This window comes from Panthera uncia, chromosome B1, assembly GCF_023721935.1.
Source record: "Panthera uncia isolate 11264 chromosome B1, Puncia_PCG_1.0, whole genome shotgun sequence".
NCBI lineage: Eukaryota > Metazoa > Chordata > Mammalia > Carnivora > Felidae > Panthera > Panthera uncia.
In genome coordinates, this window is record NC_064811.1 from 67932486 (window position 1) to 67946414 (window position 13929).

At 49.8% G+C, this 13929-nt stretch overlaps 1 protein-coding gene across 2 annotated transcripts; it reads right to left on the minus strand.

Moving 5' to 3' along the window:
* Positions 1–2975: 2975 nt before the first annotated feature.
* On the minus strand, positions 2976–8730 carry NKX6-1 (NK6 homeobox 1). Of its 2 annotated transcripts, XM_049632640.1 has the most exons (5): positions 8615–8712; positions 8418–8518; positions 8061–8288; positions 6151–6323; positions 2976–3921 (listed from the first exon to the last, which is right to left on the minus strand). In XM_049632640.1, the coding sequence occupies exons 1-5, from the start codon at positions 8710–8712 to the stop codon at positions 3661–3663; spliced, it is 861 nt and encodes a 286-aa protein (XP_049488597.1). In that variant the 3' UTR covers positions 2976–3660. The 2 variants fall into 2 exon arrangements, with proteins under 2 accessions (XP_049488597.1, XP_049488596.1); XM_049632639.1 differs by having other exon boundaries at positions 8061–8730.
* Positions 8731–13929: the final 5199 nt, after the last annotated feature.

Consider the following 13929-nt stretch of genomic DNA (forward strand, 5'->3'; position numbering starts at 1 on the left):
TATTGTATATTTGAAAGTTGCTAAGAGAGATCTTGAAAGTTTTCATCACAAGGAATAAAATTGTAACTGTGTGAGGTGATGGATGTTAATTAGACTTGTTATGGTGATCATTTCACAATATATGCATAATACAAATCATTATATCTTAAATTGATATGTTGTATGTCAACTGTTATATATGTTATATCTCAATAAAAGTGGGAACATTTTAAAAATAAAAGTAGTCCATCAGGTCATTTGCTGTTACTTTGTTTTTAAATCATGACCCCTTTAGCTGTAATGACTGGTTGGCAGCCTTAATCAGATGCTTATGGCTGGTTAATGCCATAAAAATTTGGAGTCAAAATGGAAAATGATTCTTACTCTGCCTTGCCTGCCTCGGCTTCCCCACCATGCTAACTCTTTAAAAAAAAATTCTTATTGCATGTACATAGAACTAAATCAAACCAACCAGTATAAAGGAGCACCTAAGTAAATTGTCCCCCACCCACTTATCCCTTATTCCCAGTCTTATGGGACCAGTTGCAACTGGTGGCCAGCTGGAATCCTGGGTGAAAGTAAATTAACTGGAAACGTCAAATCACTGCTGCAGTCAACTGGAAAAAAGGAACAAATACCAGTGCAGCATGGTCCCAGAGCCTGACTCTGGCTGCCACCCACACAACTGAGAGCACTTTAGTGCAAGCATGAAGACCGTGTCTGCCCTATGTATATGTGCCTGTAGGACGGAGGCTAGGCCACCAACTTCACTTCTCAGATGCTCTCAATGTAAACATGAAGAGCTCAGAGGGAATGCTTCCTAAAGGAATTGGAAGAGGTGTCTTCCCACATTTCTAACTTGGAATAAATACTGTAACCCTATTTGCTTCTCGAAAGAAAGCTTCAGTCTTGGTTCCAAGTTTTCTATGATTGATATTACCATATTACTATTACTACTACTACTACTAAATAATAATAATAATACTTATTATATTCCAAGATTAGCATTTCTAATTATCTTGTAAATTTTTGTTTTCTTAGGAAGAAGCAACAAGTAAAAAGTTGCTTGCCTTTTCAAAGCAGAAAAGGGTAAAAAGTAGTAATGAAGTTGATAAAACACTTTCATTGGTTGCAAATTAACCAGTAATAAAGCACACAGTTTTACAATAATAGATTTTCCACAATGCCCTCTCCCTAGATTCTTTCATAAAAAGAGAGAGAAAAGAGAGGAAGAGAGGAAAGAAGGAAGGAGGAAGGAAAGAAGAGGGAGGAAGGAAGGAAGGAAGGAAGGAAGGAAGGGAGGAAGGAAGGAAGGAAAAAATGAAATTCTTATTATAGCTAAGACTCAAATTACATCACCCCAGCACAGCAAAACCTCTTTTGAAATATCTGCTTCTCTATAGGATATACACCTCAGTCTTGCTAAGAATGCAAATTTGGAACTTTAAAACCTTTTGGGAACTTCACAAACTAGAGAAAAGAAACAGGGCAGATTTGCATCCTTTCTTTCCATTACACCATACCATCAAGAATATATTCTATAATAATTTCCTTCAGGCAATCTCATTCCCAGTTTTCACAGTTTTTTTTTTCCAAGGGAGCAAAACAGACCCACACTTTCTTTACCTAACGCTAGCCTGAAGAATGTACTGAATTCTATTGATTTTTCTCTCTTTGAACACAAGCTCATTAACCTGAAACACTAAGGGGATAACTATATTTCACTGAGCTCTAACTGAGTGTCTGAAAACAAAAAGATCCCAAGACAGTGATACAGCCCTCTCCCTAGGATTCCTTTTTTTCCACCCCTGCAAAAATTCAGCTACAGAAGCTGTGACATTGATTCCATAACCCTAAAGACTTTCGCATAAGTTAGAAGAAGCTTTCTTTAAATTCATCCTTTTTTATTGTAGTGTTTAACAAAATCAAGGTTCCTGTCTTTCCACCAAATTCAACATTCTTCCAAGCTACAGGGGGTGGGTAAATGTTAACATCAAACAGCAATGCTGTTGCCCCAGCAAGCTTCACTGCCTCCTCTCAGCTAAGCGAGCTAGGGCTCCACTAAGGAACTATCTTGGATATATGGAAATGAGGCCTTCCTAAAACCCTCCAGGGACTCTCTCCAGAAGGAAAAAGCGATCAGGAAAAAATTAGACAACACAGACATCAGAAGCAGCCTTTTAGACAAGTCTCTTCAAGAAGCCATAGGAGTGGGGCTGCATTTCTTTAATCTTTCTAATCCAAAAGAATGAGAGATGTGACCCCATAAATAAATAAATAAATAAATAGCAGCTATTTTACCCAAGAAACCAATATAACAATTTTGTGGTCTTGACTTTTGAGATCTCTGGTGAGATCAGATGATCTGTACCCTTCCATTCAAGGCAACAGACGTCTTCAAACTGTTTTTTAATTTGATTTATCCTTTGAAACAGAAAGTGCATTACATTTAACTGGTCTTGCAAAGGGGGTTCTCTTCTCTTTACAAACCGAATTCCTTATATAAATTAATAAAGGTTAAAGATGCTAATATATCACCATTATTAGCTTAAAAAAGAAAACAATATACATAGTCTATAGTATTCTTATGATACAAAACACTTCAAATTCAATTACAGCAACTAAATGGATTTTTTGTTTCTGACCCAGAGCAGTTGTAACAATTCCCACCATCTACTTTAACACGCATTTTTATCAGAAAGGAATTAAATTAAATACAAGCTATTGTAGCCCCTCCCTCCCCAATACTTTCTTTAAATCACTAATAAATAGCAACAAACGACTGTGCAATTTCAGAGAGGAACAGAGAGACAGGTCTGAGGCCTTCCCTGGTTCCACGTCTTCTACGTCAAGTCCTGGAGGCTGGAGCGGGGCGCGGGGCCAGGGGGTGGTCAGGGACCAACAGGAAGGGACAAAGGGAAAAGTGAGATTGAACAAATCCAAACCCGGGAGAGGAGCGAGAGGAGAGGGGGTGGAGTAGGAAGGGGGGGGGGACATTCTTCTCTGCGCTTCCCAAATTAAGTTCAAAATAAAAGGAAAACGTGTGGTTTGAGTAGCTCTTAAAGGGGGTAAGGGTGAAAGAAGGAGGGCCGTCTTTTTATACCAAATTCAAAAAGGCATTTTACATTTTAAATATTCACAATAAAGTAACTTCTAGTCAGTGTGACTCACGATTTATTTACAAAGAGCCTTCAACAGGTTGCTTTAGTCGGCACAGCACTTTGTGGGGGGCCCATCTGGGGCGGCCGCCCGCCCGCATGGCTCTGCGGTCCCCGCGCCGGGTGTGGAGCCTCGAAGAACACCTCTGGACGCCCCCGCCCCGGCCGCCCGCGGGGCCTCGGGCGCGAGGGGGCGGTGCGGGCCCCGCGGCAGCTCCCGCCCGGGGGACGCGTCTAGGGGCCCGAGCGGGGCTGGGAGGGTGGCCCGAGGCGGGTTTCGGTTGCGTTCTCTATGCAGTGCATTTCGTGGACTTCTCTGCCTTCTCCTCCGCCCCCGAGTGTCTCTCTCCCCCTGCCCCCCTCAACTTGTAGGTTAAAAAAATAGATATGTACATCTCAGAAAATAGCAAAGGGCCCCGGCAGGGGGCCGGGTCCTCGGGGCCCCGAAGGGCGGGAAGGCGGGGCGCGCGCGGTTCCCGGGGCGGAGGCCCGAAGCCGGGCAGGCGCCGGGGGCAGCGAGCGCTCAGGACGAGCTCTCGGTCTCGGACGCGTGCAGCAGGAGGCCGCCGCCGCCGCCGCTGCTGGACTTGTGCTTCTTCAGCAGCTGCGTGATCTTCTCGTCGTCCGAGTTGGGGTCCAGAGGCTTGTTGTAGTCGTCGTCCTCCTCCTCGTTCTCCGAGGCCCCCTTGAGCCGCTCGGTCTCCGAATCCTGCTTCTTCTTGGCCGTGGCCATCTCGGCCGCGTGCTTCTTCCTCCACTTGGTCCGGCGGTTCTGGAACCAGACCTGAGGGCCAAGAAAGGGGAGGCGAGGGGAGACAGTGGGGGAAGGAATTGAAGGCCAGCCGCTCCGGGCACACGCTGCTTTGCCCACTTGCCCCTGGTCGTTCCTGCGGGCGGGCCCTTGACAGCCCGCCACCCTCCCTCAGAGACCTCCCTTGTTTGGGCCGCCAAAGTCCGTCTCCACCGCCCCAGCTCCCTCCGGGTGTCAGGCACCGACCGACGGCCTGCCGTTGCCATAGCGATAGGAACACAAGAGTATTGAAGTTGTCAGTGAGCGATCTCTCAGAAGAGAAAAAACTTGGACACTGAAAATAAGTTCCCCTAAAAATGAGTCCGCTTTCCTCTCTCCAGTCGGAACGCGAGAACTTCTCACCTTCCTAAATTTGACTTATCATGACTGATTTTATTTGCTATTTACTTTCTGAGATTAAGACTTTCAAACAGCCTGAAGTGTACTTGCTGTTTGGTGTGATTTCCGGGAGAAAGCACAGCATTCGCCCCCATTACCTCTGCTCTCCTTTTCACGTTTGGATATTTGTCTCTTTCACGTATCTCAAGGCTGAATCCACACAAACACGGTAGGTAAACGCGCCCCTCCCCATTTACACTTGTAATGTACCATGTAAAGTTAAAAAAAAAAAAAAGATTTGCTAAGACCGGAAATCTCTAATCACTAATAATAATCAATATGAATGCATGAAAATATTGAATAGGTTAGCCAAAATCATCACAGAAGTTTGTGTGTGTGTGTCTCTCTCTGACTTAAATGTTTTTCATAAAACCAAATCAAGCTAGAATTTTCATTAGTTATTTTTTAAAAGTGAAATTTTGCTAATTACATTACTTCCCACTGTTAGCATGCCTAGTCTTTCAAATATTATTTTAATTTGTTCCTCTCCAAGACATGTATTGTATATAACAAATATTTTAAGCCTATTCACAATGTTTGAGATCATGTTTGATATACATATTTTAACCTAAAGCATCAGCCATAAGCAACCAATTTCCCAAACATTATCCTCTCTTTATGCATCTCATCCATTTTCTCATCCGTTATGTATTTTATCTAGAGAATCAGAATTGTGAAGAAAGCGATTTTTATTTTCCTTATACAGCTATAATAATTCACTTCCAGCCACATAGACATATTTACGGTGACAAATGAAGACTTCCAGATTACTGTGGTAGGCTCTGTACCAACCACTGCAAAAATAATTTTAACTGTGATGGTATTCTAATGGTCACATACAAAATCATTCCTGAAATGCGTTTTATGATGCTTGCCCCCCGGGGGAAATACACTCTAACCAGCAGACGTGGCTAACAGTTATTCCTACTTAATTTAAGAAGCAACAATATTACTAATGAAAACAGACACTCTCTCCCCCCCAAAAAGTCCCAACTATAATAAACTGAAGAAGAGAAACAAAAGGGAATACAGGAAATATAGGAAACCATTAGATTTCATTTACCTTGATGGCTCAATCCTTTTATTTTTCAGGGAAAGATTTCTCAGATTTGATTCCCTGGAAATATACTGTATAACTCAATTATAAGATGTGACATTTTAATTATAAAATGTCACAGACTGTAACATATCTCACAAGTGTTGATAAACTTAGAATTCTTTCATAATACAATAATAATGTCAATTCATTTGGAAAATTGCTATTCCAAAGTTATGGCCTTCAACTAAACTAAAAGTAGATTCATCCTTGCAAAGTGGTTGGATCCTGTGGATATTGTTTTAACCTGCTAGTTAATATAGTAGCTCTATCAGGTTGATTTACATCAGGAAATCATATAACTCGCGGAGCCTGAATTGACAAACAAAAGCTTGAATATCCTTACAAATAGAATAAATAGGAGCTATCTAACTGGCCTGATCTATTCTCAGGGCTGATATTTCGGTAATGCTTTTATTCTCTAATAATGGCGAGTTCCCCCAGCACATGCTGCTATCTAGATTAACCTAATTTCAAAGGCGGGGGCTTGATTCCTTTTGTTCATCAACAGTTTGCCCGCCTGGAGACCCCAGGGCCTTTGTAAGCCCCACTCCCACCCCTTTCGCTGATTTCATCTTCCCCCCTGGCTCCTCAGATCCGCACCCCCGGGCGGCTGTTTGTTAGAGGGTTTGCGTGTGTGCGTGTGTATGTGCGTGTGTGTGTGTGTGCGCGCGCGCGCGCGCTGGGGATTGGGAGGACATCCCTCGACGTTTGCAAGGTCCACTCACCTTGACCTGACTCTCCGTCATCCCCAGCGAATAGGCCAAGCGAGCCCTCTCGGGCCCCGCCAAGTATTTCGTTTGTTCGAAAGTCTTCTCCAAAGCGAAGATCTGCTGGCCCGAAAACGTGGGTCTCGTGTGTTTTCTCTTCCCGTCTTTGTCCAACAAAATGGATCCTTGATCTGCAAGAACAGATAAACAAGGGAAGGGGAAAAACGATCGGTTACAAGCGGCTCCACTGAAAATAAACGAAATCAAAAAACAATGTTTTTTGGAAAGCTTATTCTTCGGCAGACATCAGAAGTATCTGGCGCTTCCAGCCCCACCGCGCGTCTCTCTTTGCCTTTTTACGCCCACCTGTTTTTAAAAGCCGGGTGTGTTTGGAACAGCAGTAAATAACCTTCTACCGAACACAGACGTCAAACAGAAAGGGAGCGCATTGCTGAAGTTTGCCGGAGTCGAATCGCCAGGACCGAGTAAATTGAGATGCGGGGGAAAAAAGCCCTTCTCGCCTCCCAGTCCAGTCGGTGCTCGCTTGGCCCCGGGGACTTTGCATGAGGATGGCTAGTTTTGTTTTGTTTTTCCTTGAACGCTTTCCTAACCTGTGTGGGCACAACAAAGGGCGCCTTGTTTTTTGCACACAAGAGAGCTAAATCGCCCCCAAGTCTAACTAACGCCGCTGCGGCCGAGGGGGGAGGGGGTGCCGCCTTTGTTGGCGGTCCCTACTTGGCCATCAAAACGAATACAATAAAGTCTCCCCGACACCCTCACCCTCCCAGGCCGCCCTCAGTCCCGAGGCTTCCCAAGGGAGACTCCACTTGGCTCCCGCAACTTATCTTAGTTACTGCCGCTCAGCCACACCAAAAGAGGTCTGGAGACTTAATGGAAACTTGGAGCACTTGGTCAAAAGCAAAGAACAGAGCAAGAAAAAGACCTGGGCAGGGCCTCGAACTTCACCTGGAAGACTAGGAGCCTCCGCGGCGGTGGCCAACTGCCCAGATGATTAGACTGCGGGACGCCTCGGTTTCAAACAAGGTCTTGGTGGCATGTGCATATTCCCCAGTCCTTCTCCCGCCACTTCGTTCTTCCTCTGGTTCATTTTCGTGTTAGGATGTTGAGGGCCACGATGCCTCTCAATATGTTCAGGCTCAAGGCGTCCCAGCCCTTCGCCACCCTCCCCCCCCCCCCCACACACACACCGGGGGGCCGAGGCAGGTGAGAAAGCTGAGGCCCAGAGGAGAGGAATGGCCCGCATTGACGGCGCTTGCTCCTGCGCCTGCCGCTGGCCTGTCTTCAATGGGCTCACCCGGCCCGAGTGTACTGGAAAGGGGGAGGGGGGGTGGGCTCCTCTAAGGCAAAGAGGTTAGGTGGGGACACCCTGGGCCGAGACGCACAGCAAATACATGCGCTCTGCTCAGGGCTGTGGAGGGCTTGCCGCTGTCGTTCCCCACAGATTCTCAGAGAAGCCAGTTAGGCTGGCGGAAGGTGGAGTGGGGCCCTGGCCGATAGGCGGGAGCTGAGAAAGCAGGGGTGTAAGCGGGGGCGCAGTGGCCTCTCTTGCCCTTCCCACCTCTTAAACCCAGGCCGGGCCTGAGTTTCCCCTCAGGCTGTTCCAGAGTAGCCGGGAACTCGGAGGACACACACGCCCAGTACCGCGTTGTTTTCAACACGGACGCACGCACACCCGCTCCGCGAGGCTTGCTGGACACTTGGAGAGAGGGGGGCGCTTGGACGCAACCACGCGAGCTCAGGAAAGCCAGAATCCCTCAACGAATGCCCTGACCCAGCCTAAATCGTGCGATTCTGGGCTGCCAAACTACTAGGGAGCCAAGAGAGTGCACCGATCCCCATGCACACCAGGGGCCAGGACCCAAGAGCGGGCAGAACACGCACAGCTGGACTCAAGGGATCGTACTCACGAGGGGTGCAGGCCAGGCGCGCGTCCCTCCAGGGTGGGCTCTGCATAACTCCTGGCCAGAAGATGGGCGTCCGGCCGGGCAGCTCGGCCAGCGGCTTGGGGTACCGACCTACGGCGGCCACGGCCGCAGCGCTGGGGCTGAAGTAGAGCCCGGGCGGTGGCGGCGGCGGACTCAGGCTGCTGAAGCGGGGCAGGCCGGCCAGCAGCCCCGCTGGGGATGAGGCAGCGGCTGCTGCAGCCGCGGCAGCCGCGGCAGCCGCCGAAGCGGAAGAAGCGGAGGTGGACGAGGAAGAGGAGGAGGAGGACCCCGAGGGCGAGGCGGAGGGCAGGGCGGCCCCCGAGGCCACCGGCATAGAGGGCCGGCTCAGGATGTCGTTGATGCCGTGTGGGGTGGCGGCTGAGAGCTGCTGTGGGGGGCTGCCCAGGGACGAGAGCCCCCCCGCGGTCGGGGGCTTCAGGCTGCCTGGGTTGTGAGCGCCCAAAGGCGGGGAGGGCGACGACGAAGAAGACGAGGAGGACGAGGAGGAGGGGGGGCCGGCGGGCAGCGGGGGGTACGCCGCGGGGTACAGCGGGGTCTTCATTTCGGCCATGCTGTGCAGGGCAGCCAGGGGCGGGCTGCTGAGCAGGAACGCGCTCTGCCGGGTGCCCTCCATCGCCCCCACCGCTAACATCCCACGGCCAGGCCGGAGCCGTCAGCCACACAGCGAGGGCGCCGGTCGGCGTCCCGGCGGGGCTCAGGAGAGTGAGAAGTGCCGAGGGCGCGAGCGTGGAGTTGCTCCGCGCTCCCGGAGGCGACCTGCCAACTGGGCCGAGAACGCCGCCGCCGAGAGTTGCTCTCGAAGCTGCGCAGCAGAAATGTCCAAACACGCCACTGGAGAGGCGGTGGCTCGCGGAGATCAGGGGGCGTCCGGGCGCGTTTGGATGTCCTTTCGCTCCTGGAGTTCCTGGATGCAATCTTGGTCTCTTCTCTCTTCCCCACTTTTCCTTGCTTCTCAATGTGCACTACTTCTCATCTTCTCCCCCCAGAGAAATAAGCAAAACAAAACCCAGGCCGGCCCCAGAGTTTGCAACAAAGTTAAGAGTCACCGAATCTCCGCTTTGATGTTGGAGTGTGGGGACTGGATCGCTTTCTTTGGGGAGGTTCAAAGGACTCCAGGTTCCGCCGGACGCGCTCCTCTAATCTTACTTGGCTGCTCTGCTCTTTCGCGGCGAAGCTGATTCGCACTTGGCGCTCGCTGCGCGCCGGGAGAGAGCGCATCCAGCCCGCGGGAGGATCTCGCCTCTGCGCGGACTTCCTCCGCCGGTTCTGCCCGGGGCCGGTGTGCCAGAAAGGGCAGTGCCACCAATCCCCGCCGCTCCCGGATTCGGCGCGCCAACCCGCCTTCTCCTCTGGGCCACTGGGCACTAGAGTTACAATATTGAAAAGAAAAGCGGGGAGAAAAGAACAGAAAAGAAAAGACTAAGTGCGAAAAGTCTGACGGCTTCGGTTACGGCTCCGCTCGTCTGTCCACTTCTGCAAACGGGCCTGGCGACCCCCGCCCCACCCCCCCAGCACCCTCTCTTCTTCTCACTCTCCGCCTTTGCCTCTCCTCTCTCGCATTTCTTCGCGGCTTTACAGGCTTCGTTCTTCTAAGCCCTGTCCTCTGGCCAAGCTGACCCTCTCCAGCGCTTCCACTCCCTCTCTCTGTTCCCTCCTCTCTCCTCTCTCCCTCCGGGCCTGACAGTTCAGATGAAGCTCTCAAAGGTAATAAAACATTTGCATCACTCCCTACTCTCCTTTAGCTGGGGGACAAAAAGGAGGGGGAAGTGGGGGTCCAAAATGAGAACTTTGAGGGACGTCACACGGAGGCGGCCGTGAGGGGCGGGGCCGAGGAGCTGGGTGCAGGCCGGGGGCGTAACCACCGTCTCCAATTGCGCGCAGCCTGGGGCCTCGCGTCGCCTACTGGGCGCGCCCACCCCGGAGCGCCGAGCTCTCTGATTGGCTGAAGAGGACGAGCCGTAGGGCCGCGCCCGCTTGGTTCCCGCCTCCTCCCGTCTCCGTCCCTTCTGTGGGTGGGGCCAGGGGGCGGGGCCTGGCGAGTGGTGCGGTTCCGCCTTGGGGCCAGGGGACGCCTCAATTAATTGTGTTAAATAAAATGGAAAAGTGGCGGGGGGAGCAGAGACGAAGAGGGTATTACTTTTTAAAGAGAAGAATAATGAAAACCCAGACCTTTTATGGAAAAGCAGTTCATATTCTTCCCTCGCCTCCCCCCTCGCCTGCCCGCGTCACCCTACCCACCCCCCCTTTCCCCTACGAGCTCGCGACGCCTCACCTCGAACAGTCTGGTCCCTTGTAAAATGGAGCTAATGGAGCGGGCAGCCGGCGCAGCCCTGGCCTAGCTCCTTCTTTTGAAGGGATTAATTAAAGGCCATCTGGGCTCTCTCAGAATTGTGTAAATTAATTTGTTGCTCCTTAAGCCTATAGATGTCCTTAATCCCCTAGTAGGCCGAAGGATCGTCCTCGTCCATTTTTGCCACCTCCCTCTTTCCCTCTCTGTTCTTTCTCGGTTACTTTTCTTTTCATTCCTAGGTCCCTTCGCAATGTTACAATTTATAGATTTACTCAACACACAGAGAACGGAATCAGTTTAATAGGAATATTTGTTTCTCATGTGATGTTTAGACCTGAGAGGAGTGAGCTCTTTTTTTTTTTAAGTTTTCCTTCTTTTGATTATTGTTGTTATTTGTTCTGAATTTACACGGGAGCAGAATCTCCAAAATTGGAGTCTATATACAGAAGCATGTAGGTACCCCCTGGAGACTGTAAGTGTTTGAAAACCGTCTCTGAACCTGTAGCCCCTTGCCCTCAACTCCAGGGTTGCTTTGAGAGATGGAGATGTCCAGGCTTCCAGGCTGTGGTGATCGGACGTCTAAGATTTAGGAGTTGGAGAGTGGTTTCCTTTATTCCCTCTCTATCTTCCATCCCTGGTGCCTAGTAAAATGATCTTGAAATTGCTGGCAGGGTTGAGCTGTACAAGTGAGAAGGAGGAAAACCCCTGAACATTCTGAGATTTCAGGATGTTGAAGTAACACACCATTGAGGGGTGGTCATTAGAGCAATTTGGATGAGATCATCAAGTCCAAACCCAATTCTTAGAAAATAGAAATAAATATCTCAAGAATAAAATTTGAGTGGCATGACCCATGGGTGGAGTTTGGCTGTGAGTGCCAAAGCACTCATATGGGTCAAAGCCCCAAAACCCAGGAGGGCTTATTCCATTTTGATAACCCTCATTTCTAACACTTTGCTTTTTTAAGAGTGGCAGCTTGAGCTTGAGATTTTTTGGTTTTGGTTTTGGGGGATTTTTTTTTTTTTTTTTAGTTTTTTAAGTTGTCTTTTAAAAATGTTTTTGTTTACCCTTTGACACTTTTATTATTCATTTCTGAAATCAAAGTAATTTTGTTCTTACTTGGTTCCCTCTTTCCTCTCCACCCTTCTGCATTAACTTCAAGACTGAGCTAAATCCATCACTTCACAGACATTAAGAATCTGACCTGCGGGAAGATGAATTCTTTCCTCCGCATGGATTATGCTGAGTCGGGCAAGATGAGAGTTCCTGCACGGACCGTCTACATTTTCTTGCGGGGATGTTCTGCTGGGCCGTGGGTCTAAACCCCAACACCCTGCCGTTTTGGCCAGAAGACTGCGACAGAAGGATGAGGTAGCCCCGGCCCCTGTGGCTTAGCTGCTGGGGCCTGTCCGCCTCTCGCTTCGTTACAAACGAAACTTTTTCTTGCCTCGAGAGATCCCATTTGGCGGTGACACACGATCTCCCTCCTGGACCCCGCTACTGGGCCACCAACGATCTCCTCATATTCCACCAGGACACCGCATTCTCAAGAACTAGGTAGGAATGGAGGGGGGAGGAGGCTGGTGATCCCCAAATATTTCAATATCCAAAAGAGACCTCCCCTTTATTTCATGTAAATATTGTGACCTGGGAAAGAATTGGATATTTTTCTTTTTTACGTGTAGTATCTGATATGGGGAGGGGTGAAGTAAATAAACAGAAAACTGAGAGAGAGAGAGAGAGAGAGAGAGAGAGAGAGAGAGAGAGAGATTGATTCAACTCAACCAACTCGGGTCAACTGACTTTGGTAAATAGTTGCAAAGCTGGGTGCAAGGCGGCTCCACCGTTTGCTCTTACTTATCATTCACATTGAGGAGTTAAAATAGCGGCATTTTTTCTTAACTGTTACAATAAACAAACTCTGGGGTCTGTGTACCTCGATCCCCGGGGGGCGGGGGGTGAACCCTGGGCGCCTGAATCCCGCGTGGGGTCGCTCATATTCCAGGCGCACGCTGCGCTGCGCTGAAGGAAAGCGGGTGCCTCCAGCCTGGTGCTGGTTGTCATCGATCTGCTCCGTCTGTCTCCAGCTGGGAGTGGAGAGAGCCAAAGGCGTCTTCAGAGGGGGGTGGTCTGCTTCTGTCACTCGTAGGGAGAGATGGCCCTGCCCCTGCAGGAGCGTTACCACCTTGGGGGCTGAATGTTGGAAGAGCGGATCCTGACACTGACCAGGGAGGCCAGTTTCTGATTCGCGCGGTCTTACACGCAGCTTACAAACGCCCTAGAGAGTCAGGACTTTCCCTCAGGAGACCCCCAGGAGCAGCACGCCTTTCTGCCCACGACCTAGTAAAGTCAGACATTTCCAAGTCCAGCTAGGAGTAGATGCTAGGAATAGAACGTGTAACACGTGGTCGCCCCCTCGCATCTCTGCACAGTACATATATTGCGGGGGGGGGGGGGCTGTGTTTGAAAGCGAACGATTTGCATTTTAATTGAAAAATTAATGAAAGAGTGAAGCGTGTTGGCATATTCTGAGGTTGCAAAAAGAGCTAAAATGGTAGGGATGAGGAAGGCGACGCACCTCCCTTGACTTTCTTGAGCCCCTGAACAAATGGACCTGTTTTCAAGTTACTGTTGTTCGCCTGCTGCTACTGTTACGAAGCCTGCGCGATCCTCTTGACCACCCTACCCCTCGGTCTAACCCTTGACTCAGAAACGCCTAGCGCATTTTGATACTTTTGCTTTAAGTTAAAGGAACAGCCACTAAATTCAGGGTAACTCGCAGAAGGAATGCAAATGAAATCTCAGCTAAATGTACTAAGATCCAGCAGTCGGGAATGAATGGTAACTCTTCTTCCCCAAATATATCAAATGTCGGGGTACTCAAATGTAGCCACAAGAAGCCTATTCTATACTCGCAAAAGGCCCGGGACGCGGGCGGGAGGTGGCGGGTATGGAGGGAATTACGTGTGTGTTTCAGGCCAAAAACCTGTCTGAAATGTGTTTGCTTGAATTGCCTAGATGACTTCTTTAATGACTCCACTTCGCCAGCGAGTGGGGCCTGTACCGGCTGAACCCGGAGGCTGGCTGGGTTTATGTTAGTGTTGTAAGAGGGGTCGATCCGGCGGCTAAGTACAAACACAAGGGAGAAAGAAGAATGTCCGCAAGCTTGAAACAAGCTGGTCTCCGAGAAGGAGAGCAGGGGAAAGGGAGCGCATGTCTGTCCTCTTGGCCTCCTGTAAACGCTGTGAGTAGGAGCTGGACCCTTGGTTGCTTCTGCTGACCAGCGACTAGAAAGATGGTTTGGGAAGCGTTGGAGCCGGGAGGGGGCCTAGAGCACTGTAGGATCCTGCGGTCCGCGCTCTCCCAACGAGGAGACCAACACAAATATGGGAGGGAAGCGACTGGGATAGATGTGGAATCCACTACCCAGGAGATCTCGAACCCCAAGCGAGAACATCCCTCAGGGATCTTCCAAGAGGTAGCATGGCCCTCCTGCTGCACAATCGCAGAATATGTACTCAGTTCTCTTGGGGGATATGT

Excerpts from the sequence above, each read along its gene's own strand:
- NKX6-1 (XM_049632639.1), bottom strand. The coding sequence starts at position 8,730 with ATGTTAGCGGTGGGGGCGATGGAGGGCACCCGGCAGAGCGCGTTCCTG. Across the intron at positions 6,324-8,060 it reads GCGCCTGGCCTGCACCCCTC|ATCAAGGATCCATTTTGTTG; the intron begins GTGAGTACGATC and ends CTGTTCTTGCAG. Across the intron at positions 3,922-6,150 it reads TGACGGAGAGTCAGGTCAAG|GTCTGGTTCCAGAACCGCCG; the intron begins GTGAGTGGACCT and ends CTTGGCCCTCAG.